This window comes from Corvus brachyrhynchos, unplaced genomic scaffold (genome assembly GCF_000691975.1).
Source record: "Corvus brachyrhynchos isolate BGI_N302 unplaced genomic scaffold, ASM69197v1 scaffold32, whole genome shotgun sequence".
Classification (NCBI taxonomy): domain Eukaryota; kingdom Metazoa; phylum Chordata; class Aves; order Passeriformes; family Corvidae; genus Corvus; species Corvus brachyrhynchos.
The window spans coordinates 4,906,390-4,932,528 of record NW_008237919.1 but is presented as its reverse complement, the minus strand read 5'-3'; the positions used below and the strand labels follow the sequence as shown (position 1 = coordinate 4,932,528).

The 26,139-nt window shown below is 39.5% G+C and overlaps 1 protein-coding gene across 5 annotated transcripts in view; it reads right to left on the bottom strand.

Moving 5' to 3' along the window:
* PDZRN4 (PDZ domain containing ring finger 4) overlaps positions 1–26,139 on the bottom strand; it is a 275,404-nt gene that overhangs the window by 40,131 nt on the left and 209,134 nt on the right. For all 5 annotated transcript variants that reach the window (XM_017733133.1, XM_017733135.1, XM_017733134.1 and 2 more), the window contains 2 exons: positions 2,699–2,952; positions 898–1,000 (listed from right to left, as the gene is read on the bottom strand). In XM_017733133.1, the coding sequence (XP_017588622.1) occupies positions 898–1,000; positions 2,699–2,952 (357 nt within the window). The remainder of the gene's footprint in view (positions 1–897; positions 1,001–2,698; positions 2,953–26,139) is intronic.

Genomic DNA, 26,139 nt, shown 5'->3' with positions numbered 1-26,139 from the left:
TGTATTAAAGATTTTTAATTATTTATAATCATTCTTATTTAAAATACAGTTACTTGAACTTATGAAAAGACTCAGCACTGTTTAATAATAAAAAGAGCCATCTGCTTCTTATGCCTGTCCCTATAAATATTTTGTTACTAGATGACAGTGGAAAACATGAAAAGCTAATGACTGACTGACAAGTAGACTATTAAGATATTGAAATGAAAATCTAATGACTATCAACATCACTAATCACACGTTATCATTTTGGGAAGCTTCACATAATGATTTTCCAGTGACTCAGAAACACATCCACCCTTGTCACCAGAGAGTGAAATACATTAGCAGCAAAGGGAGATTTGTGGTACAGAGCACAATTTCTTATAATTGCAATACAAATATCAGAGAGCAAGTAATAAAAACTATATTCATTTTCCAGTTTGAAGCGTGATCTTACAAACACTTAAGCACATACCCAAATATCTAGAAGACTGATTTCTAAGGCTTGAAATACAAGGACAATTGATTCTTAAAATTAGAGGCAGGAGGGGGAAAGCAATTAAGCCTCCAGTAACCACTTTTAATTGTGGAAAGGCCTGCTTTAAATTGTTAAATCTACTAAAGAGAAGCATCTGAGTTGCAGTCTCCAATGTACAAAGACAGAACACGTTTAACAAGCTTCCTAGACTAGTATGTAGTCACCCACTGCAGAATTCTGCTTTCATATTTCACATCTTTAGCCTAACCCTAGTAAATCCTGTGACATTGCACAGGTATAACACAAAACAGGCTTTTGTGATGATTTTTAAGAAGTATTCCCCACTATTCTTTTTCTCAGAGGAGCCTGCTATCAGCTGTGTAAATGCCATATCTGTAATAACAGAAAGAGAGGCTGAAGTGTGCCCATGATCTTACCTCATACTCAAAGTCCTCTGCTCTATCTGCGTCAGCAGGCAGGCTGGAAAGATACTCATTACCTTCATAAAATTCATGCTCCACTGGGTGAAGAGAATGGCAGCTATGTGGAACAAAGCAGTACAACAACAGTAGATGAGACAATAGGGTTTTCTTAAATTAAAAGGTGATAAGCCCACCTCACCCCCCCACCCTCAAACCCCCCGCGCCCCTGCCAACCCAGCCCCACTTTGTAGTTTTCATCTCAGGAGTGCTACTCTGAATGGCCTGACAGCTTGAAAGGAACTGTATCAAGAAGCAGCACAGGCTGTTTTCTTTGCAAAAGCTTATGCTCCGCGCCCCCTGCCAACCCAGCCCCACTTTGTAGTTTTCATCTAAGGAGTGCTACTCTGAATGGCCTGACAGCTTGAAAGGAACTGTATCAAGAAGCAGCACAGGCTGTTTTCTTTGCAAAAGCTTATGCTCTGGCTGAGTTCATTCTGCTGGGTTCATCTTTTGTCAGATTTACACAGGGTGATTTCTTAAAAGGGTCTGGTTTGGGCAAAACTGCTTCATTTTAACACTTTTTGATTCCTTACTCATAAAGGTACCTAATTCCAGATTCAGGTGCTGTGCCATGGCTGAGGGCAACTCACTAATTATCTGGTCATAGTCTTGAACATCCAAAATCTACAGGCCATATCAGGCTCACAAACTGTGCAAGAATTTGCATAAAATAACTTGCATTATCCTTTGTTAAAGTGGTAACAGGGTGGTGAAGTGAACTTGAGCAACTGCACAGTTACAAATGTCAGTAAACTGTACTGTTAAATGGGATTGGAACACAAAGAATGAGGTCTTTGCAACAGCTTTAGATGCAAAGCTGGATCCCAACCATGAAGCACCCAATGCAGATCTATCTTAGCAGAGGTTGAAAACTCTTCCCCATGCTGAGGGCAGGGGAACTTCAATCATATTAGCCCGCAGTTTAGAAATACCCAGTAAAAACTCAGAAATACAGGTATGCTGTTCCTTGTAGTGCTGCAGTCAGTGGTAAGCCCAATCCATCTAACCTAGAACTTCTAAAAATGGACCTACATTAAAGTCAAAAGTGGCATGTTCTGCATTAGCATCAATTCTGCAGAGATGCACACCATGCCAGCAAATCAGTGGAAAAGCTCTAGGGCTATCACAGTTTAGCAAGCTGCAGAGGGTCTGTAGGGTCACCTGAGGTCACCCACTGCATGATGTTATTTTTGAGGTGGAGTCAAAAGAGGAAGAACCCTACACCCTACTTATGTATAAGCACCACCTGCTGAGGTTTGCATCCAATTCAGTTCCAAAGAGGGATAATTTAATTAATATACTTTGTCATATGAAAAATGAAATGGTACTTTCTGATCTCTATATTTTTGCAATTGTTTTGCTTTTGATAAGGGAACCCTTATATTAAATCACTTGTTTCCTTGATTTTTTGGTGAGAAATTTGGAAGAACAGAAAACAAGACAAGCTCTTTCTAGGTCTGAAGAAGCCTTTTTTGTACTTTGGAATACAGAAGTGTTTTTCTTCTTGACTAGGACTTAGCTTTGAATGAACAGACATGTGAACACAAAGTAAACATGCCTGAGATTCCTTCCTGTAGCCCTAATTTACAAGCAGAGTTTAGGAAAGCTACCATTGAAGCCTGAATGGGATAGTGGTTATCAACAACATTTATTATTTATTTAAAGTGTTCCTGAGACTTTTTCAGGAGAAGGCTAGAAGACCATCACTGCAATGCCTCAATCCCACAGGTAAACCGCAGAAAAAGATAAACCACACCTGTCTGAAAGTAGAAAAGGGCAGATATCAGGAACTGGTGGTGTGGAAGGCCTTAGTTTGGCCAGAGCCATAATGTGCTCAAAAGTGATGTCAGTCTGAGTGCTGGCATCCATAAGCCGAACATCCTGAGAGCTACTGTGAGCTTTGGTAGCTGGGGCTCGTCGTAAAACCTGAACTACAATGGGCTCCTTGGCATTGCGGAAAGCTTCCACTGCTTCTTCATGAGTGGCCTTGGACAGGTCCTTCCCATTGACCTAGAGAAAAGAGAAGAATATGGCAAAGGTTAGAGAAAAGGCAGCATAAAAACATGGGTGTAAGATACAGGGGGATGAATTATTTGTGCACTACATCAAGCCATCTGATGACATTGATGATCTTATTTTGGTATCCATGCAAGAGAGAATATATAGCTGGGAGCAGAAATAAGTTCTTTAATCTTTGCCAGAAATTATAAATGGTTTGAACTCTTCCATAACTGTTCCACCCAATGAAATCCAAACACAGCAAAGAAACTACAGTATTTAGAAAGTAATTTAAAATTATTTCTCTTATCCTGTTTTATTAACTTTGTAAAATACAACTAAAATAGGAGAGGTGCCTTTAATTTTGAATTTCAGCATTTTCTGTGGCATGCAATTGCTTTAAAGGATTTCTGGCTAGCATTGTTACTAATGCAGATGTCAATAGACACGTCTCTGATGTCTAAAAAGAAACAAGGACAATTTTCGATGTTTTGTCACTTATCTGCTATGGCTATTATACAACCATTAAGACTGAAGATAGGAAGATTTGACTAGCACAGTCAGCTGCTGCTCTTTCAAGGAAAGAGAACTCAATAAATAATTTGCTATGAACAGACAAATAATCAACCAGAGAAAATTACATTGCAAATGCAGCATAGCTTGGCAAAACTAAAAGACTGTGCCAAGATTTCTCTCTGCTACAGGCAAAGCAGCAAATTTTTCCTGGTCTAGATGAGGCCTTAGGGTATTAAAAAATGTAACCTCAAGGTTGGATTATGCTAAATTTATACTAATTCAGGTGTTTGGGGCAAGATTTGCAAGCATCAGCCCACTACAAAATGTGAAGGCTAATTGGTCAATGGCAGTCAGTATCTAAGCCCTTGAACACAGGGTTGTTCATCCTTACACAGAAAATACTGTTCCACCTTCTCCAGAGCACTGCTGACTGCTACACAGAACCTAACTGTTGTGAGCTACTGTGAAAATGAGATGATCCTGTGCTGGGGTAGAAAGATAGGGTTTTCTCGTAAGAAATATGACTATCTGAAGGTACCAAACCTGATTAAAATTTATATTCCTGGGAAAACTTCTACACTGGTGGCAAATCAGAAATAGCATTCTGCTGCAAGGTCATGCTCAAATTTTCTTTGTTGTATAGACAATGAGACATAAAACTTCATAAGCCTTAATGAACTAAGTCTAAACCCGTCCCAGAAATGGGACAGACCTCATAACTGACTTTACCCCAGTGTTTGCAAACACTGGTTGAAATGAAAATTTCTTTGCCACATCACTCCTTCGTTCAAGAAATTCTTGGAAATTTCTAGTCAAAAAGGAAGAAGGCAAACAAAAACAATGTCAGCAAACTCAAAAGAGCCTCAGTAACTCCGTAGCCTTCAGTAATATTTTGAAGCTACTTGTGCAGCCATAGTCCTGTCATATTTATGTGCATGGCTAGGATACTGCTGACCATTAATTTAATGTATATATCAACTCAATACATTTCCAGAGTATGTGCTCAAGTACAAAGTAGCATCATCTTTTTCCTCTGACTTAACTTCCAAAGAATCAGCACTTTCATGCCCACGTCACTCACGAGGACATGCAAAATAACCACACTGTAATGTAGCCACCAATGCAAGCGTCAGCTGATCTTTCTAGCTAGCCCTGATGCTGGATGCAGTGATGAGAAGCCTACAAATTTTGAACACATTTCTATACATATAAAAGCTCAAACTCCTTGTGCTGAATGCCTGGGACACCCAAAAGTACCACACCACTGCAGCCTAGACTGTGACCAGGTAATTCAAAAGGCAGCTAGCTTGGTCATCTAAGTTCAATGCATATCTATGGTCTGTCTGATAACCGAAGCCAAAAATATTAAGATTTAATGTTATAATTTTATCATTTAAATTATCATCCATAAAATTATAACCTAATTATAATCTAATTTACATGGAAAAAATATCAGTGGTATCTAAGACGAAGAGCCAGAGCAGTCAAAGAACAAATTATAAGAAAACCAAAGAAATTTCCCCAAGGAGAGAGCTTCTGCAAACCCTCTCTTGATAACACAAGTCACACTGCCAGGGTGCTCAGATTCAGCCCCATCTAATGGAGGCAATTAGAGATAAAGCTTCAAGCCTCGGTCTTCTAGCCACTCTTCAATTCCAGTCTCTGCTTCAGTCTTGTTTCAAACTCAGATCCTATCAAGGACACAATTTCTCAGTTTCTGTGATTTTTGTAACAAGAGTGTCCTAAAGGCTGTCTGAGGCACTCTCATTTCTAAGGCCCTACGAACAGAAAAATTACTTTCATGACTCCCCAGTCCCTTTCAATACTTCTTAAGCTTCAGATAACTATATGGTGTTTCTCCTAAAAGTAAATGCTTGGGAATAAATACCTCATAGCAATGTATCAATTTTTTCCTCTGTTCAAGTATAAAACACACAATCCTTCTGTATCCCAGCTGAACCACATGGATTTTGGCACAAGATAACCATTTTATTACAGATCCACATCAGCAAATCTAAAAGATGTTTGGGTAGCATACAAACCCCATTTTTTTTGAAAACCAGAAGCTCTGTCTATTCACATCAGTGAATGCTTATAACTTATTCTGAAGAAATAGATATAAATTCACAATAATGCCATTTACATGCAAATTTTATTTCTAAAGGATAATAATATTTTAAAATCACATGAATGTGAAAAATCACAAAAGATACACATTTTCATTTATCCTGGGAACCTATGGCTGACCTCTATTTTCATTTAAATGCTTATTTAATTTGATGACTTTAAACACATTCTCTCCTTTATTTGGTTTCTTATGAAATACAAGCACATTGGACCCAATACTTGTTTAAATTGTCACTTGAAGTTCATCAACACACTTTGTCTATCTGCATAAAGGTCACCTAATTTACAAATGCCTCCTTTCTCAGAAGAAAATCTATAGCTGAATTACTCTATGCTGGCAGCTGTCCTGCCCACTTGGGGCTGAGAAGAGAGATTTTTTAAAAAAACTTAGAGCCAGTACTACAGATGGGGTTGGAAACTCTGTGCAGGTTTCTTTAAGGATTTTCTTCCCCCTGCATTATCCCCCAACTTAACACTCACATATAGTTACCCTGGGAGTTGAAGACAGCTGAGCACTTATTTATAGCAAGCCATTTACAGGTTCTTAGTGGATGATTAAATAAATTCCTTTCCTGGTAAGGTTACTTTCAGTGGAATCCAGGGTACTATTTTAATCGGATAGAGAAATCAGTCACTTCTAACAGTCAACACAAAGACAAGGGAATACATTTGTTGTAGCAGATGGGCTAATTAATCCACAAGCAAGTTGTGAATGCTAAGTAAAGAATATATCTTTTCTTATGTAAACCATCCTCCTGCCCTCTTTGATTAAGCTTTTGTTTAATGAATGCTCTCTCCCTAGTCCAGGCTATTGGACACAGTGCAAAGTCTGGGCCACTTGTCAACATCTCCCCCAGAGTGACTAGTGGCCACTGCCTGGATCCCTGCCATCCCCTTTGGATTCTTGCTCTAAACCCAGACACATGCAAAACTTCATCAGCATCAGAAGATAAACAAGGAAATGGGCTTTGTCTTCCATGCAAACATCAACTGACATGGGCCAGCTGCCACTTCTGATGCCAGCACCAGTGCACACAGGCTTATTCCCACTCAGAGCTGGACAGCAGAGAAGTAAGGACAGGACTAAATAACAAAACAGTGACTATGAAAAATGTAGACAAATGGTTGTTAGGTTATCCTCATGTTCTGAGTTCTAAAAAAAAAGGTGAAGAAAAATCAGACCTTTGATGAAGACTGCTTCCAGGATTTAAGTGCCTGTGACTGAAAATTTAAACTGCCTTGTCTGTCTTCTAACTCTTTTCTGTTTTTAATCATTTAATGCTGGCCATAATTTTTGAAACAAAAGAGCCAGAAATGTTGATATGTTTCCTATAGTCTTTACTTTTCCCATATTAAGAAAAAAAGGAAAAAAGGAAAATAGTGCAAAAAAAAAAAGGGGAAAAGTATGTATAGTCATGTGAATGCAATCATCACAAAAGGTGTTGCATTAGCAGCTCATGAGATAACCTCCTACCCTCAGCAAATATCTGGCATCTGCAAGTTTAAGATCAGCTCTGCTGAAGTAAAATCCTTTGAGACGCTTAATTTATTCAGTAAAGGCAATGGGAAGAATAACTGAAGTGTTCTGCAAGAGCAGAGGTGTCTAGACACACAGCTTTCCTAGCGAAATGACAGAGATGCTGTCTGACATGATGATGGAGTTCACACAAGGCTCACTGTCCTAGGAGATTTCAATACCCATGCAGAAGATGCCCCTGACCTGACAGGTGCTAAATCTGCTCTCATCACAGCAGTCTCTTCACCTTCAATCTCTCACCCTAAACACACCCAGGCTACCATTCCCTGGGTGCATCCTTGGACAGCAGAGTGGCACAAAGATCAAACACTGTCCTTAAGTTTGACCAGTCCTTCTTTAAGACAGGAATTTGAGCCCTTCCTAACTTCACGCAACAGAGCAAAAAGAACAAAAACATACCGCCTTCTTACCAGACTTACAGCTTTTGGCATATAGAGACTTTAGAAAACTTCCACTGCTGAGGTCCAACAGCTGTGAGGCACATGTGAGCTCCCATTGACACACATGCCAGAGAGGACACCGTGAGTCTTTGCTAACACGAATGCGATAGTTCATCTACAGAAGGGGCATTTGACACACAGACATTTTAGGTTACAGTTTAGTACTAAGCTGCATTTCCTCAGCAAGTTAATCTGAAAGCTAGCAAATTCAGCCATTATCCAACACCACTATCTCAGTCAGGGTTCACACAAATTCAGTAAAGGGACAGCTTTTATTATGCTGGTTAATGACACTTCCTCTTCCCTGGCCAGATGAGTTAAGTGACTCTTGCTTCAATTTGATCCTTTGCTGGCCTGACTGTGAAATCTTGTCATCCCTCCTAAAAGCTATACAAGCTGCTGAACATGCAGGCTCTGGGTACTTCCCTCAAGCTAAACCACAGGCTCACAACAAGAATTACATCTCTCTTACCTGGAGAGTTGAGGTTTGTGCTGTTTGATAGCTGGTTTGTGTAGTTGGTTCAACAATACTGGGTAGGCTGAGGCAACGCCCAGTACTGCAGCCTTCTGTGTATCTCCGTGTATAACTAGCACACCACTTCTATTTCCCAGTATTTAGCAGAAATCTACTGTGGCTGAAAAGCCTATGGGCAAGACTTTATCTAAGCAAGACAAAATAAATGCTACAGAAACTGGAAAAGTATAAAAATATACCTATTTCCACTCTACAAAATTTCCTCTCAGAGGGAGGCAACCCAGTGACTTCTTGGCAATTTTGATCATTTAAACAGCAGTTGTCAGAAGAAAAGCACCCTCCTTTCAAGTGACCTCAAGATGATGCTTCATTTTGTTGGAGTCGTTCACTGAGAAAACTGTATCTGTGTCAGTTCTGAAAACTACAGCTTCTCTCTACGAAGGACATGACACATTCCCAAAAGACCCTGGCACAGACCTGGACACTGCCTGGAAGTATTGCTTAACAAGCTATCCTAGCGAATTCAAAAGGTTTTTAAACTGGAATGGAAAAAATGTCCCAGGTAGATGTACAGGGAATGGACAAATAGTTCTCATCACATCTGCAGTTACAGCAAACTAGAGAGCAAGATAACCAATACGGATGTGCTTGTACAGCTTTGGTTCTCCAACAAATAGAAACTCAATATCTTTCTTCTCCATGATTTTGCCTTCTCTACCCAGTCATCTCTAAATAAAACAAAACCACTGGTAGAAGCATCTCCCAAAATTCTGTGTGCAGAATCATGTTCCATGTTTTGGAAAAACACTTAAGTCTGTTTTAAGCAAAGCAATCACTGAAGATCCCTCCCACCTTCAGGAGGAGGTTTAGGGTTTTAAATCCCAAATGTATTGACTACCTAATTGCATTTATGGTATTGAGTAAAGGAAATGGATTGTGTTTTAGATGCATGCCTATAGCCTGCTTCCAGCTGGCTGTGTGAGGTACAGTGATCATTCACTAGAAATGCCTGTGAGCATTTCAATCAACACTGTACGGGACATTTCCATACCTAAAGACTCTTTGTAGATCTGGACCCTCACCTTGGGACATCTCTTAAAAAAAACACTTGGTTGCTACAATTCACATCTCCAGGATAACTATCACTGTTCCAACAAGTTTTAAATCATTACTGAGTTAGCAGCTTTGATTTGTAACCAAAATGCAAGCTTCATTTCTGCACTTCATAACATGAGGCTTGGCAGTCGGTGTAACTGGAGAATATTTCCTCCAGCTCATCACTGTGTTTTAGAGCAATGCACATCTCACAAAGATCTTTTCAAGTTTTTTAGTTCTGATGTCCAACATCAGAACAGCTCAGAATTCAGCTCAGAAAGTACAGCAACAGCTCAGAAAATACTCACCTAAGTTTTGAAAGAGAGAATATACTATTATCTGCAATTCTCTTGGTTTGTGTTATCTGCATTTGTCTTCTGAGTGAAATGAAATCACCAAATTAAATGCAAGAATTACTGCATTAGTTTCAGAGTGAGCTGCCTGGAGACAACTGCTGGTAGACATAGTTGTCTTTTTCCAACTCCCTCAGTCTGTCCTGTAGACCTGTGACTATTTGCAATCAACATCTTTCTTGCATCCTCTTCCAGCTTGTATTCCCAGCCTCATTCCTCCTTCCCTTGCTTTGCCACCTCTGTTCTCTCTCTTAAGCTGTCGGCTCTTCTCACTCTGCCTTTGTCCTTCAGTGCAGGCCCTTCTTTACTCCCTAGGACTCTCATGCTGATTCCAGAACTTTCCATCTTTCCTTTCCTGAACTCTTCTCTACAAAGACCTCCCACTGCCCTCTCACTGAACCAGTCCCCTCCCCACAGGCTGGGAGCGCTGGCACTTGTCATCCTCCCAGGGTGACAGCTGGAGAGCTGAACACGCATGAGGCCTGCCTTCACCAGCACCTCCTGGTACCAACACGAATGCTCAGCTAACCCAGATGGTAATGTTGCAAGGCTGGGGTGTATTTACTATGCAAATTGCTTTTAATATTGACAAACAGTTTTTCTGATGATATTAAGATTCTGCCTGAGGGCAATAAAGACTAAACTAGCTGTGGCATGCATAAAATACGTTGTGTTACATCTTGATATAATTAGAACATCATTTATTACATTAATCATTGCAAACTTTTTCTCTTTGGGGATAGGACATTAAATAAATCTCTCATGAGATCTACCACATACAGCAATCCTTTGATGGTGGGGAAAAATACCGTCAAAGGCCAGTGTGTGCTCAGAACAACCACCTTTTATCTCTAAGCCTTTGCACTGAATGCTGTAGTCTCCTGTGAACTTCATGGTGTCTCTGCTCTACCACAAGCTCACTCTCCAATTTCTTTTACAGGAGGTGTATGTACTTTTCTCAGAGAAGAGGTTCTTCAGAAGGTAATTGCCATTAAAGTTTTAGGAGATCAAATTAATTACATTCTTTAATCATCTGCAGTTCCCAAAGAATAATGGAAGAGGCTGAATGGCAGATTTTAGGACTCTAAATAACGTATAGTCACTTTTTTCCTTTCCAGGGAGTCATACTCTATGTTTCACTAACAGAAAACTTTCACTTCTAAAAAAACCCCACTCTTCCATGAACTCGGTCACGGCTGGCATCGCCACATGAATGTTACACTTATCACTGTCATAACAATTCATCCACATACAGACATTCCTGGTCTCCTCTGAACTGAGTAGTTTAAAAAGATAGATGGCTGCCTTCTGGCTAATTGTGGGAGTTCTTTCATTACTATAAAAAGACTTATTATATCTCAAGTGACTTTATAAGCAGTGAATAATGAGACTTAAAGTCTTTGGAAAAGAGTTCACTGATCAAATGCTGGGATAACTTATGGGCACAGTGACCTTTTCCTCAGTAAGATACTCCAAACTGCTGCTGTTGGCTCATTATTAAAATTCCCCATTTAAGGCATGCAGTTAAGCACAAGGCAGACTTTATTTTTTTATTTTTAAATTCAATTTAAGGTAGCACAGCAAGACCTATATCTCTCCCAGCGTGGAGTACTAACTCCTGGCCACTCCAGCTGTGCAGGAGCAGGACAGATGGCTGTGGAAGTGCAGGCAGCTGGCTGGGTCTCACCATCCTGCTTCTGACAGCACTGCTGGCACCAGGAGCCTGCATCCCCTGTGCCACAATGCTCCTCACCCCAGCAAGGGAGCTTCTTTCTGCCAGCATGTCCACCAGCAAGCACCAGTACACTGGGCTGGTTCCTATGATGCCGCAAAGAAGAGCAGCCGACAGCACATTGCCTCCAGCCTGTCTGGTAAGCTGAGTTTGGCCCTGGCCAGGAGGGTGCTCCATGTGCCAGCATTTCACACTGCAGAGCTGTAGAGACATTAAATCCAACATCAGCGCACTGAGCCAGGTGTCGACTCCGGCTGATGCCCTGGTCAGTTCCTGGGTTCTGCCACACATCTAGCACAACCCAGTGTCCTGCTGGGGTGCCACACACACGAAGTGCTAAGGTTAGAGTGATCCCTAAATACACCTGTGCTTGTTTTTTCAATGAATGTACAACAGACTGGCTCTGCTTTAATATGTATTTCTTACTGTGCATCTGTTTTAATTTCATCTTGAAGGAATAGAAAAGGGTCCTCCTCTTTGGAAGCAAAACTTGGAGGGTCTCTTTCATTACTTTTCCATTCTTCTCTCATGCTGCCTTGAAACTAATTTGACACTGTTGTTCTCTGTTGATTTTCATGGCTTTACTCCAGAATAAGCATATTGGCAAATTTTTTTTGGCATAATAATACTTTCAAAAATTAATTCCAGTGTTTTACAGGACTAAATATTTAAAAAATACTTTTGACAAGCTCACATGTATTTAGATTTTCTCAGTCATACAGGCTGACAATATAATAGATACATTAACTTCATCCTGCCTCTGGAACATGGCAACTTCCTTGATCTCTTTTTCAAAGAAGAAGAAAATGAATTCAGAGGAACCACTCATTTGATAAAACAATGCAAGTAATGGGGCCTTACCTGCCATTCAAAAGTTCATCAGATGCTTTTGTACCAGAAAGTTCCCTGTAGCTTTTAGGAAAGCTTAGCAACAATTTTTATTGAACATCAAGAGAGCAGCTGTAAACTTGTAGTTACACACAAGGAACACAAAAGTAACTACATGTAGAGGCATAGAAAAGAAATTTGATGAAACAAAATTGTGACTGTTTCATCCCTTTTGTTTCTCTCTCTCCCACTTTGATCCTCTTTTAAAGACTACTTATTCATGTAGGATTACTTCAGTTTTCTACTGAGTGATGCTTGCTGCGCTGACACAGAAATATTTTAAGTCGCTTTTTCTAAACTTTATTTGCCACATTCCTTCTTAGCAGAAAAAATGGTAAAGGATGTGAATATTAGTACCTGCTTAATTCTCTTATTTATACAGCACAGTGACTGTGTATATATCTTCTGTACTAAGAGCTGCATCTCCTTTCTGGCTAAAAATCAATTACAGCTGCTATTTCTGCCCCTGTGTTTCCAGCTCTATTCTTCCTTCCTCTCCCCCTACCTCTGCCTTCCTTCACTACTTCCTTCCTGTGTTTTATTCCAGTTGCCTCTTTGGCTTCCTTCCCATATCTTTCACTTGCTGCTTTGACTCCCTTTATCTTCTTGGATTTGGTCTCTGCAATGTTAGAAGCAGCAGCAACCACTCCTGTATGGCTTTAGCATTTAACACCTGCAAAGGGAGTCTCTCTCTGAATGAGGTCTACACAGGAAGTCCCTCCATACAGGCTTTAGGAGAGAATGAAGCAGCTGACTCATTTCTCCAATGGACTCTCAAAAAATCAGCAAAGGGCAATTTCTGAGGAAGATCATGCAATGCTCATCAGTTTCCTTTTCCCAGGCAATTCCAGGTGTATTGCAAGGCTATCAGAGCTGCTGTTCCAGCTCTCCAAGGCATGTCAAGGCTGTTAAGGCTCAAATGGCTGAAAAATACATCAGTGAGCTTACACACTGCTGGTAGCCAAGGCTGTGCTGTTGACTGGTCACAGAATACGTTGCACCATTGCCTTGCAATACCACAAATATCACTGAAATACAAACAGATTTTGAAGAATCTCTTGTGTTAACTCTTCAGGAAAAAATCTGGCCTTTGGATACATGTGGGCAGTTTTTGCAGCTTTCAATTGCCATGCACCAACATCAGATGGTGCAGTTTAGCATACAGAGCAGAAAAGACCTTTAGTTATCAGGAACAGAGTAATTCTTTCTGCTCAGAAAAACAGAATTTTACTCTGAGAAGAAATTATCAGACAGGCTTTTGATTATCTTAAAAGTAGCATGAACAACTTAATTAAAACACTGAAAAGAATATTGCAATCCACACTTTATACCTATTATACTTATGTATTTGGAAAAAAATGCCTAGGCAAGGACTGTCTTTTTGGTTGCATAGTATCAAGCATCATGGAGCCCCAAAGTAAGTAGGGCCTGCTAGATATTGCTGTAATAAAAATAATGATTATACATCTGTGCTGAGAATTTAGACAATGAATTATAAGGGGACATGAATTAAAATAGACGTGCTTTAAAATAAACTTTATGGCCTAGACAATGAAAATACTTTAACCATGGCACACTGGGGGATATCAAGACAAGGGCAATGTTGTCTTTGTTTTGTCTCAGGAAGAAAGTCCTTCGAAAAATGAGGCTTTCTTTTTCAATTTATATGACATTTCATAACATAAAAAGATTGATACCAGTGAAAGAAGAAATAAGGCCCCTTATTTTTTACATTATATATCAGAAAAGAAGTGTTAGGTACACATGAATTCCTGATGGCAATATACAGATTATATACACAGGATTATTTTATAAAGGGAGATGTAAATTCTATATGTACTTATAATGAAATGATTAAGAGTAGACTATATAGAAAAGCTTTTCATGAGTTATAAAAATAGCACAGTGTTTGTGAAAACAAAGTTCCTGAACAAATGAAGACATTTCACCAAAATCAACAACACTGAAATGCTTCTCAGCTGAACTTCTTAACTAAACCTCACAGATTTTAAGATGTCTTATTTGTCATCTTACCATGACCCCTGCACTGAAGTGTTTATTCACACTAACTTCAGCAACTTTCATCAGCAGGAGGCAAGAAACTGTGGTAAAATATAAAATATCTACGCCGTGCACAAGGATAATCCATAGAGGAGTGGTTGACAAGCAGTCCAGCAGAAGGGGATTTGAGCATGTTGGCTGACAGCAGGCTCACTGTGAGTCAGCACTGTGCCAAGAGGGCAAACCCCATCCTGGGGTGCATCAAACACAGCATCACCAGCCTCTCAAGGAAGGTGATTATCCTGCTGTATTCAGAGCTGGTGCAGCCTCACCTGGGGTACATGTGTGCAGTTCAGGGCCCCGCCGTTTGAAAAGGATGTGAAGGTACTTGCATGCATTGCAGAATGGCAACAATGCTGGTGAAAGTGCCGGGAGAAATGTCCTGTGAGAAGCAGTCTAGTACTCTGTGTTTGTCTAGTTTGGAGAAAAGAAGGATGAGGGCCAACCTCATTGCTCTGTACAGCTTCCTGAGAAGGGGAAGGAGAGAGGGCAGTGTTGATCTCCCATGTGTGCAGTCACAGGGCACAGGGCAATTGTGCAAAGCTGCACCAGGGGAGGTTTCTTTACTGAGATGGTGGTCAGACACTGGAACAGGCTTTCTAAAGCGGTGGCCCATGCCCCGCTCCTGTCACCATTTAGGAGGCATTTGAGCAATGCCCTTAACAACATGCTTAAATTTTTGGTCAGCTCTGAAGTGGTCAGGCAGTTGGACTAGATGATCATAGCAGTTCCCTTCCAACTGTAAATACTGTATTCTATTCTAGTCTATTTTCACAGAAACCAAAATATGATGTTGCAACATCACAGCTTGCAAAGTTTTTGTTTGTTTTTAAATAGAAGGTGGGCAGGGAGCAGCAGCATAAGCTTGCAACCAGACCGATAAATTGTAGTGAAGTGCAAATTTCAACTAAGTCCTGTGTGTTCTAACAGCTCAGATGTACCTGGATTCAAATGCTTCTTCTTGGCTTACTTGTTGAAAAGGTTATGTTTTAGAATGGCTCTGTTGAAGGAAAGTGTATTTTTTCCCTTGAATTTAAAGTCAAGTGGGCTCCTATTTCAAAACCCACATCATGTAGGATTTGAGAGTAGCTTTCTTGTTACTGCTGATAGATATATACTTTAAGAAAGCCGTGTTCCTTTAAACTTTCATGGTAAGGTGGCTTTACAAGCTAGTAAAGTAAATGTCACAGCATAAAATTATTGGTGAAAAGAACTGCATCTGAAAAGCAGAGACTTCCAATAAACTGAGAAATGTCTGAAGCCAGCTCAAAATGGCAGGGCAAAATTTAAACAAATCTTCCCCACCCAAGGAGAGGCAGACAGGCATAAATCATTCCCAGCAATCAATTCTGCTATTTGAATTTATCCTGACACTTGTTGGGCTCGGTTGCTGATGTGGAACCATGGCAAAAAGGCCAGGCCACCAGGGAAATTTGGCCAGCCTCCACATCTGAGAGTGAACCACCTGACTGCAGGTCTCCAACCCTTATATTGCTTTTCTTTGTTCAAAGCATAAACTGTTTTGCTCACTGTTTCAGGTCTGCCAGGATAAAGAAAATTCTTTGATTACTATTCGTATAAGAGATGGGAAATACTGGAATGGTAAGGTTGTTTTTCAGGCAGACAGTTTAAAAATAAACCTGCCAAGTTAATATTCATGTTTCTATTTCTCACTGTGGCTACTTTGCAGTTAATTATTGATATTGTTAGACAACAAAGAAAACATCTGAGAAAAGGGACTGCAGCTTTCTAATTTGTGAAAATTCTGTGAAAATTCAATATTTACATACATTTGGGACAAATCTGCTCTGAATGGAAATTCTCAGAAATTTTTGTGGGAAAGAATTTTCATACTGGCCTTGAGTGCCTTCATTAATACCAAATGGAAATATCATCACACTCCCAGTGCGCAAATCTCACTAAAACACCGTTAAGGTAGCCAGTGCTCACAGATATTCAGAACATGCACTTCTTTCCTGTCCTACCCCTCTAAACCCTGGCCTTAGAAAAATCCAGAATCCTGCAAGGTCAGGTACCCAGCCATGCAATCTTAATCTCCGGCTTCTCCCAACTGCCCGTCGCAGTCAGTGGAAACAAGCTGCAGGCCAGCCATCACATCCTGTACGTCACACAGCTCTACTGAGCGAGACAGGGAATACCTGGAACAGATTGTGATACTGTGATCTCAGAGAGGGCAATGCCATCCCATCTGACATCCTCATGTGTGATCAGCAGCCAAGGTGCACGGGTACCACAAGGTATCAGTATCCTCATTTCACCCTGAATTATGTGGGTAGGAGGAGGCACAGGGTCCCGCAAGGCCTGCCAGCAGGAGATGCACGTGGTCCAGGGGCCAGCAAAGAGCCACTGTGCACAACAGGCTGGAAGCAAACCCAAAAGGCACTTTTAGAGCTGTCATCAAAGCCTTGCAGTTAAGCAGGCACGTCTCCCCATTAGGTCTATGCTTCTATTCCAGGCCCAGGACAGTCAGCCAGACTTCTTGAAAAGTTAAGTCAACTAATGGAACACAAGACTTTCCCTCTCCCTTAAAAAATGAGGACAGTATGGATTTGGAGCAGTAGCAGCTGCATATTGACACAGTAGCCTAACAAATAAGTTATTTGCCTAAAAATTGGAAAGGCTGAACTGAGCATAACTGTATAAAATCACACCTTTCACTCTGCAAGGCCGTCTTCCCATCAGGTTACTGGATATTTTGGAGTGTAAGATATTACACACTGCTTTCTGAAGCTTTAATTTAAAGTAATAAAATATAATCTAACCACCTATCAAATAGGGCTGGGTTTAAGGAGTTAAGTATGGGGTTAGGTGGAGGCTGCTCTTCTGAAATGCTTACTCCATCCCCGTCAAATGGGTACAACAGCTGTGTGTGGAATCTCCCAGTAGTGGAGCAAATGGGAAAAATAACAGGTCTAGTGTCAGCCTCTGCTTTCTTCTCATTATTGCACTCTGATTACTGTACTTTCATAAAACATGAGTCATTATGGTATGTCTCTTTTTTCTCCACCTTCTTGCCTCACCGTTTAGCCTTCTCCCCTCTTCCCCTCTTTTCGTGCTGAAGCCATCAGTATTTTAAAAGACATTAAGCATGTCATTAAGAATTGGCAGGTGAAGTTTCCTGATATTTCTGCAAATGTCACTAATAAAAGTATTAAATAAGATCACTGCAAAGACAAACTCTTCTGGAGTTCTAGCAGTAACCTCTCCCCAGCCTTTCACTTTCCCTTTTAACACTACACACAGATAGATATACCTCCAGAGTCAACTCCAAGTCCTCCTTAAGACCACTTCTCTAAGATGCTTCTGTTCCAATTTAGCTAGTATTTTCCTTTATAGTACCAGATCAGATATTTTTGTTTATCTGAAGTCCAGATAAAGAGGACCTACCACATACTCTTTGTGAAGACAAAGCATTTGCTAATCAAAAAGACTATCAGGTTAGCCTGGCTTTGCAACCATCCACCCCTGCTTAGTCTCTGATTCATTATGCTGCACTTAACCCTTTGCTTTCCCTAAGTGTAATCGTCCTTTTCTTTGAATTGTACTTTAACACCTTCACACTGTGTATTCTGAACCTGAAGGCTGGGAAATCCCATAATGATCCTAAGCATAGGTACACAATTTAATTTTATTCCACGAACTCCTCCATGCTAAACTAGATTAACAAACCTCCCTATTCATCCTGGCTACTGCTTCTCTCAACACTTGAGAGTCCCTTGCCTCATAGTTTTGTCAGTATAACTTCTTCTAGAGGTTATCCTGAAAATTGAATCTCTGAGAGATCCTGCTTTGTAAATAATCTTTATTAAAATATTAGGGTTATTTACCCTACAGACAATTGCCTTCTCCCTCCATGTTACCCATGTTCCTCTCAAATCCTCTCTCCTACCCCTTCACTCTTCAGGTGCTTCTCCCATCCACTCAAAACATGTACCTGTGCAAATCTTTCTGAGAGGTTTTAACCCTTCTGCTTGACACATATTGTTACTCCCTAAAAGGTAGAAAATCTTCAAAATGGTCAGACTGTGATAAAATGACTACTTTCCTGAACACAAGGCACAGGCAATGTACAGTAAAGCCAGCCAGATCTTCAGGTTGAAGAGGAGGACAGGAATGGATCTTTAGTACTAAACACCTCACATTTGGTAAAATATTCTTTCAATTTACCAAATGACATAAATTAGGTTTTGGAGGTCTCTAAAAGGAAAAAAATTAGGTATTAAAATCAGTGAAAGACAGGAAGAGAACATTTCAAAATACTGAAAAATTATAAAGATTTATTATTATGGGATTTGTTAATCCAAGGAGAACATCTCTATTAATAGATAGTAATATTCAAGGGTGTTGTAAACCTATTTCCCAGGATGAGGTCTGATTTATAGTCTTGGACAGAAATTATTCTTCCCATGTCTTACAAAAGCAGAAAAAAAGCTTTCACTCAGCATGGTTTCAAGTTACACAAGTACAACACAGCGGAGACTCTGCTGCCTCTTGATGCCCTCTGCGTTGGTGTAAATTAGCTCAAAGATGGCTTTATTTTTTAGAGCAATATTTTACAGGCTGTTAATCCAGAAAGTGGATTATTGCCTTTGGGTATTTTGTGAAAAAATAAAATAAAAGAAGTGAGGTATTTCATTTATTATAGCTGTTGCTGTGCATGGGCAATCACTTATTTTTCTCCCATAATATATTAGGCTTCTCTGCACTAGAACTTCCTAAAGCAGCTTCACCAACATAGTTAGCTCTAAGTCCCTTAGAGCCTGTCTTGTCAATTTTCTGTGAATTTAGAAAGACTTACACAAAAGATCATAATAAGCTGGGTTTGAAAGAGACTGTAAAGGTGTAAGGTATTTATACTGAAGCTTGGAACAGCTATGGTGGAGATACATAGTGTGCCAGGTCTTGCACTCAGACAATAAATGCTTTTTCATTTAAAAGTTATGTTAAAAAAAAAGTGGAAGCAGAGCTGTGAATTGGATGGGGCAGAACTGGAAATGTCTGAGTTCTGCCTTTATAACTGGCATAGCCCTGTCATCTTTGCACAGTAACTTAACCTTACTTAACTGTATTTTAATACTTCACTGTATTTTAATTTTTTCCCTGCCTGCTGTTATGCTGAAGATAGTCAACTTCTACTCTGATTTCAATAATAGACTGTTGATTTTTTTTAAAAAATATTTTTAATAATTTTTATTTTGTATATGGAAAAGATATAATATATAATTAAAATATAAATGATATTATATAAAAAATTAATTATATAATATATAAAATATATTTTAAATCTATTTTATTTAATTTTATTTTATATATAGAAAAATTCTTTTTCCATATTTGCAGACAACCTTCCCCAAACATGATGTGTGCTTGTTGCACCACACCTCAGAAATGCTGTGGCTGAGTTAATGTTCGCAAAGCACTTCAGAACCTCAAAAAAGAGCACATTCACAAAGCAATAATTGTAATAAGGACAGATGTTGAAGTTTGATAAAAGCTGCAGCGATAGCACAAAGCAAAACCAGGCAAAAGTCATGACTGATATGTGACCTTCATTCATGTATCTCCAAAAGTCACCAACGTTTAAGACTGGTATTGGATGAGTTACCATGAGGGGAATGATAGCACGGTGTTACGAAAAATAGGACAGTTCTTGTGCCAGCATATCTGCATTTCCAATCTATTTGACAGCTGAAGGACTCCATTTACGGTCTGCACATTAGTTGGCAGATACAGATGTAAATGGCTTGCAGGTACGGCTCCTGGAAAATACGATGACTGCAAAGAACAACTCCCAATGTGAGCATTTTACATGGCTCCATCCAGCTCTGCCCCTGGCACATTCCTTCGGCAGCAGGCTGGCACCAAAACCAGATCTGACCTCAAGTTTCTGACTCTCAGCTTCAGTAACACAGTGGATACAGGCACAGTTAACCACAAAACTGGGGTCTCTCTACGGCTGGGTTAGGACGCTGCTATACTGGTTTGCTTTTAACTTGTGACATGTAGCATATGCCTGTTTGCACCTGCAGTCTGTTCTTTGTCACATGGCATGAGAGAGGCTTTTAAACCACCATTCACAGGATGTTTAACACATTCAGAAATTCCCTTCTGTGTCAAAATAATAAAGTGGAGAAGTCCTCAGGATAAATAGAAAAAGCTAGAATATATGTAGTTGTATACACTGATTAGCCCCCTGGAAAGGCTTGTGAATGCAAAATTAATTAAAAAAACCCCAGTCTTGTGAAAAAAAGTTAGAGGCATATTTGATAGGAGACCAGAGTATTGTTTCCTGATGTAGAATGATATTTATAGACCAAAATGTGCAAAACTGGAACATTGTTTTTGTCAAGTACAAATTAAGCTAATGTACCATTAAAAGCTAGAGGCTCATATACATTAAAATCATGAGGTTAGGACACAGACTGTGCTATAACAAACTAACTGTGCAGATATGACAGGGATGATCCAGCATCCAGCTAGGAACTTGAAAAGCAACTTGCTGCTTCTCCTGTGGCATGTTTGGGATGAGCCTTCTGAATATTAATATTAGTCCAAACCAAGGCGCTCTTCATTTTTGTGAAAAGAACTAACAATTGGTAAAAAGAACAAAAAGATATGAAGCCTAATGAGAGCTGAGGCACTACTTCTGGAGACAGTATGTATCATTTTATTATGATGTACAGCTCTTCTTTAAGTTGGATCTTATATTCCTAAACCTGCAGCAAGTTCTTGAAGCCATAGAGAGGAATTTTGCTGTTCTCAGGAGGAGAAGGAAAAAGAAGGAATAAGACAGAAAAGAAGCTTATATCCCAGAATCATAAACTCAGCTTCAGTCAGAGGACATTGGAGATTATCTTTACACTATTTTCTCCAGCTTCAGTTAAAAAATAAAATTTCCTTCCATGATGACTTTGCCTACCTCCCCTGTAGTGCCTCTCTGACCTTTTTGGTAATAGATATTTTTAATACTAAAAAATCACTTGCAACTTTGTCCCATCTCATTCATGGGAAATCACACAGAAAAAAAGACAAAAAACAACAAATGAGAATTAAAAAACCCCACAAACAACAAAGCAAAAACTGTTAACTGTGGCTCACATATCTTCTGAAAAGTGAACACACCCACACGAGGCTCACGGTCTGACACAATGACATCCTCACAGCTGGAATGGCCAGCAGGAAACAGACGACCTGACTCCAAGGCCCTCCAGACCCTGGAGGGCTCAAGCCTTTGTGGGACTTTGCTCTAACCACAGGGCCATAAGATAATGTGCTCTAGGTAGCTCTGCTGCACCCAGAGGAAAAGGACAAATGGCTGGTGAGGGACATGAGATGAGACACCTCTCTGAGAAAAGTGCAGCTGGACATGTGTGCTCTAATTCCCTCCTGGTCTACCACCACAACCTGTGGGGCTGCCATTCCTGTCTCTGGAATTACAGGTGCTCCAGCTAGCGACAATGCACCCCTGACCCAAACCCAGTCTTCATTTGTTTAACTTATCACTACTGTGACATAAAGGGTCTGTGACCTCCATGCATGGAAGCAAATGCATGGAAAAGCCAAAAATCACAGGCATTTATACTTTAAAAGACACTCTGTCCCCTCCAAGGAATGTTACACCATCTACAAACTAATCTCTCAAAGATTTTTGCTGAGAACATTTCAGCGGGAATGAGAAAGAGTGATTTCAAGAATACTGATGGCAGACAGGAAAACAAACCCTGTGGATTTTTGTAGGAGCTCTTTGCTTTCTCAGTCCCATTGGAAAACTCAGCCCTAACTTTATTCATAAATCATGAAAGAAAACATAGCCCCAAGGCACCTCCTAGCCACACAAAAGTCAGTTCAACAAAACAGGAGTGGGGTGCAAACTGCCAGACAGCACAGAGAGATTCCCAAACTTTTGAGGACAGCCAACAAGGAGCCTGCACCTCTAGAAACAAAGAGAAGCTGCACACTGAAAAGCAAACACCTCCATCTCTGTAAGTTTCCGCTGGTGCTTTTTTTAACATGTGTGGTCGCTATGCTGTTTTCCACATTTGCTTCATCAAAACAATTATCATCTGCAGCTTTCTGAAATTACTTTCCAAAGATGAAACAATTATTTCAAGGACTAGTAAAAGCTCTTCACTGTTCCGTATCTGCACAAATTACCTTGTATTTCAGATGATTTTATGTACATTTAATCACTACAGATTAATTAGATGGCATACAGCAACCAGAAAAACTGAAGAGCTAACTTCAGTTTAAGTACACAAGCAGCTAACTTGTGGCTTTTTAGAACAATTTTAATTAAAAGTTCTAGAAAAACCATCCAGCTGAAAATATTGGGAGCTTTGGGATGGGCTTAGCATAGCTAATAATTTTACATTTAATCAAAGCAGCCTTTGGCTGTAATAAAAATCTATTTTCCTCTGGTAATAAATATAGTAATTCTGTGAAACAGAATGCATAATGGGCAGAATTTCATATGTACAGAAGATCCATGCTGAAAAAAGATCATTGCAATCCCAATCTTCAGAGAGCAGGTTGTTTTCCTGTTAAATATGCAAGACTATTTTGAAATCAGCTTTAAATATCATGCCATAACAGCAATTTCTGAAAAAGATGACCCAAAGTGCCTTGGATTCCTCCAAAAGAGGAAAAATAATCTAAAACTACAGTAACTTTGAATGAGACTGACTTTTCCAGTGAACCATGGAGAGAATGCAAGAAATGTCCCACCAGCTCAGACCAACCACCTCCACCTAGGTAGCTTGCTTCCAGCAATGGCAATGGCAAATGTTATTCAGAGTGAGCACATGAGGCCAGCTACTTTTGGCAATCTGTCCCCATGTACCCTCCCAGGCGCTCATAGAATTTTACAGACCATCCTTTAAAAATGTCATTTGCACGGAGAACCTGGAAAACAGCCTTTTCCACTTTGCTTCTGCATAATAGAGTATAACTGGCAGATTTCCAGCTCTAGTCAGCCTGGCCAAATGCTGGATTTGATCCATGCAATCAGATGAAAACAGCCCCATTAATACAGTATAAACCTTCCAGCTTTGTGAGTCACAAAAACACTCATCCGTCTACTTACACAGTGACAGCCAAGAGCTGCTGCAGCATCTTTTCTACTAGAGACTTCCTTTCATTTATATGACACAAATTCCCAGTTGTGCTGCTGTAACATGTTTTTCATGTGGTCCTCCACTGAATTATCTCCACTCCTTTATACTGGGTAGATGCAAATTTAAATAAAATAGCTACATTAATATAACATGATGCATCTTCTGCCCCTAAAATATCTAATGTTCTAATATAAATAACACCTTTGACTCTCTGTTTTCTTAGGTCAGAATGCAAAGCGTTTTTGCTGCATTGAAATATTTCATTCATTTGCAGTTGTCAAAATACTTTCTTACCTTTTTTTTTCAGTTAACACAAGAGACTGACTAGAAAATTATTGGTCTGATGCACCCTCCTAATACAATTAAATTGGCAAACAGATTAGGTATTGATCTGCTAGCAAACGTATATTGATGAATACCAGCTTATTGGGAATTAGTGTTGAAATGAAAATGGATGTTTCATTTATAATATATATTATGTGTACATGCATGCACTGCAACCTCTGGTCATTATGACTGAATTGTAGTAAATGTATAGATCCTTGCTTTACTATAAACACTTGCCAGTACAGTTGATCTGCACAGATTTTGGGAGAGATGTTATAGGGAGACTAGCTATAAGTGCTTTTCCTGTAGTAAAACCTAATGCTGCAGTTCTCTTTTGTTGTCTTCTTTTCTACTTTCTGTGTATGTTACAAGGATATTCTCTCCCTTTCCTATCTAAGAATCAAAACCTGCTCTTCCTGATACTCATGTTGCACGGATTTAAGGTTGTTAAGTTGGCAGCAGAAAGTTTCTTGAAAGCTTTTCCCAAGGACCTCACTTTCACAGCCTGCTCTTCCAGCAGGACACCAAAAAACTTTGGTGCTGCGGTCAAATAGTTGCAACACATCTCTGAAGTCATCTTTACATCTCAGCAGTGTTTCGTCTAAAGTGTTTACATCTCAGCTGTACTTTGTCTAAAGTACCTATTGCAAAGGTAAAGCATTTAAATGACTTTTCAGTAAAAGTGTGAAACACATTTAAGTATAAATGCTCTTACTGCCGTCCAAGATTTACAGTTAGGCCTTTTTTCCATAGCAAAGAGGTCCTAGTCATAATCAGCTAGTTCATTGGTTTTGTTCTTGCCCATGCAGAAATGTCTCTGGAACAGGATTCTTCAAACTAATTACAAAGGGGCTTACTCTGAATATTTACTTTGTAACAGCATTTCCTTATAGCAAACCATTCTCAGGATTCAGCCACATGTTTCTTCATTCTGTTGGGTCTCACTGTTGTTAGTTGCAATTCATTTGGGATACTTTCCATTGGCCAACATATCATCACTATTTTTCAAGACATTGTCCAATTACATGATAGTGGATATCCTTGGAATAAATACATAAATGCATATGTCTGTTTCCTATACCAAGAATATGCAGAGAAAAGCACAAGTCAACAATTCATATTTGGGCTCCATCTTGATGACAGGCTTTCCTAGTATTTTCCATCCAGCCCTGTATTTAGATTTCACCCCAAGGATATGTTAACCTTACTCAGGCAGTTTGCTCTATAAACAGTAAAGGCCAGAAACATCTTTGTAGAAAAGACAGATGTTGAAGAAGAATCAATCAAATCATAACCATTGGAGGTATCAAACCCTTCATTTCCACCAGTGAATATTCAAGAGCAAGACACTTATGCCAAGGTGTACTGCCTTAGAACTGACCAGAAGATAAGGATGATGCTTTAAATTAGTCAAAAATAGCTTTATTGATCAACAGCTCTGCACTTAAGAAGAGCAATAAAGACAGATGAGGCAGTATGTTCACCTACACATGGTACCAACATTTCATATAGCACCTCCTGAAATGATAGAAATCTTCATATCTGTAACATATACTATGTATGTCCTTGAGCTTTGCCTTCTGTTCCTTTACACAGTTGTTTCCCTCTGCATATTTCATGGGAAGGAGACTGGAAAGAGGTGTGCTTAATAAATGGAACCATTAAAAAGATTGGATTGCTCTTGCTTTCACAGGCATTACTGCAGCAGAAATAATTCATCTATTCTGCTTTGAGTAAATTCTGTACCTCAGTCTTAGTAAAAATACAAGTGCATCAAGACAGTAAAAATGGTAATCTGATTGATGACTAAAACCAATCAAAATGCTGCTTTACAGGTCTTTGTGCTGATACATACCTTCAGGATCTCCTTTAAGAAGGTACCAGAGCAACTGAACATTAGGAAGAAAAATCAAAACAAAACACGAATACACAGTATGTCAGAATATGCAGTATGTCTCATTTCTACTGTAAGAGAGTAAGTTGTACTTGATCTCATCTCCATTGTTTTCAATAAATGATCTAACAACAGAGCATTTTTCTGTTTCAGTGACACACAACACAGTGCTAGTCGTGGTGTTATTGCTACTATTATCTAAAAACATCAGAGTAAAGTACATAGAATGTGAAAATATATCTCACACAGGAAAAGGTCACGCAGCAGTTCCACAATTTGCTGATCCTAAATATATGTACAGTTGTATCACTCTGCATTATAATCACATTTCTGACATATTGCTGGCGTGCATGATAGCAAGTTTATGGTACAGTGCCAATTACATGACATTGTGGGAGAACAGACAACTGTTGAACCAGCATAAAGTTAGGATGGTGCAGACAGATGAGATCTGATTTGGTATTAAGCATAAGCCTGCTGTTAGGAAATTAGCCAATCAACATTTTTTCCACAAAACTGAAAGATGAATTTTAACACAGTCAATGGTATGTGAGATGCAGTCACAGAACTGGCTCTCTTGTATTTGTGAGCCTTAGAGCAGCATTTACTGCATCACTGAA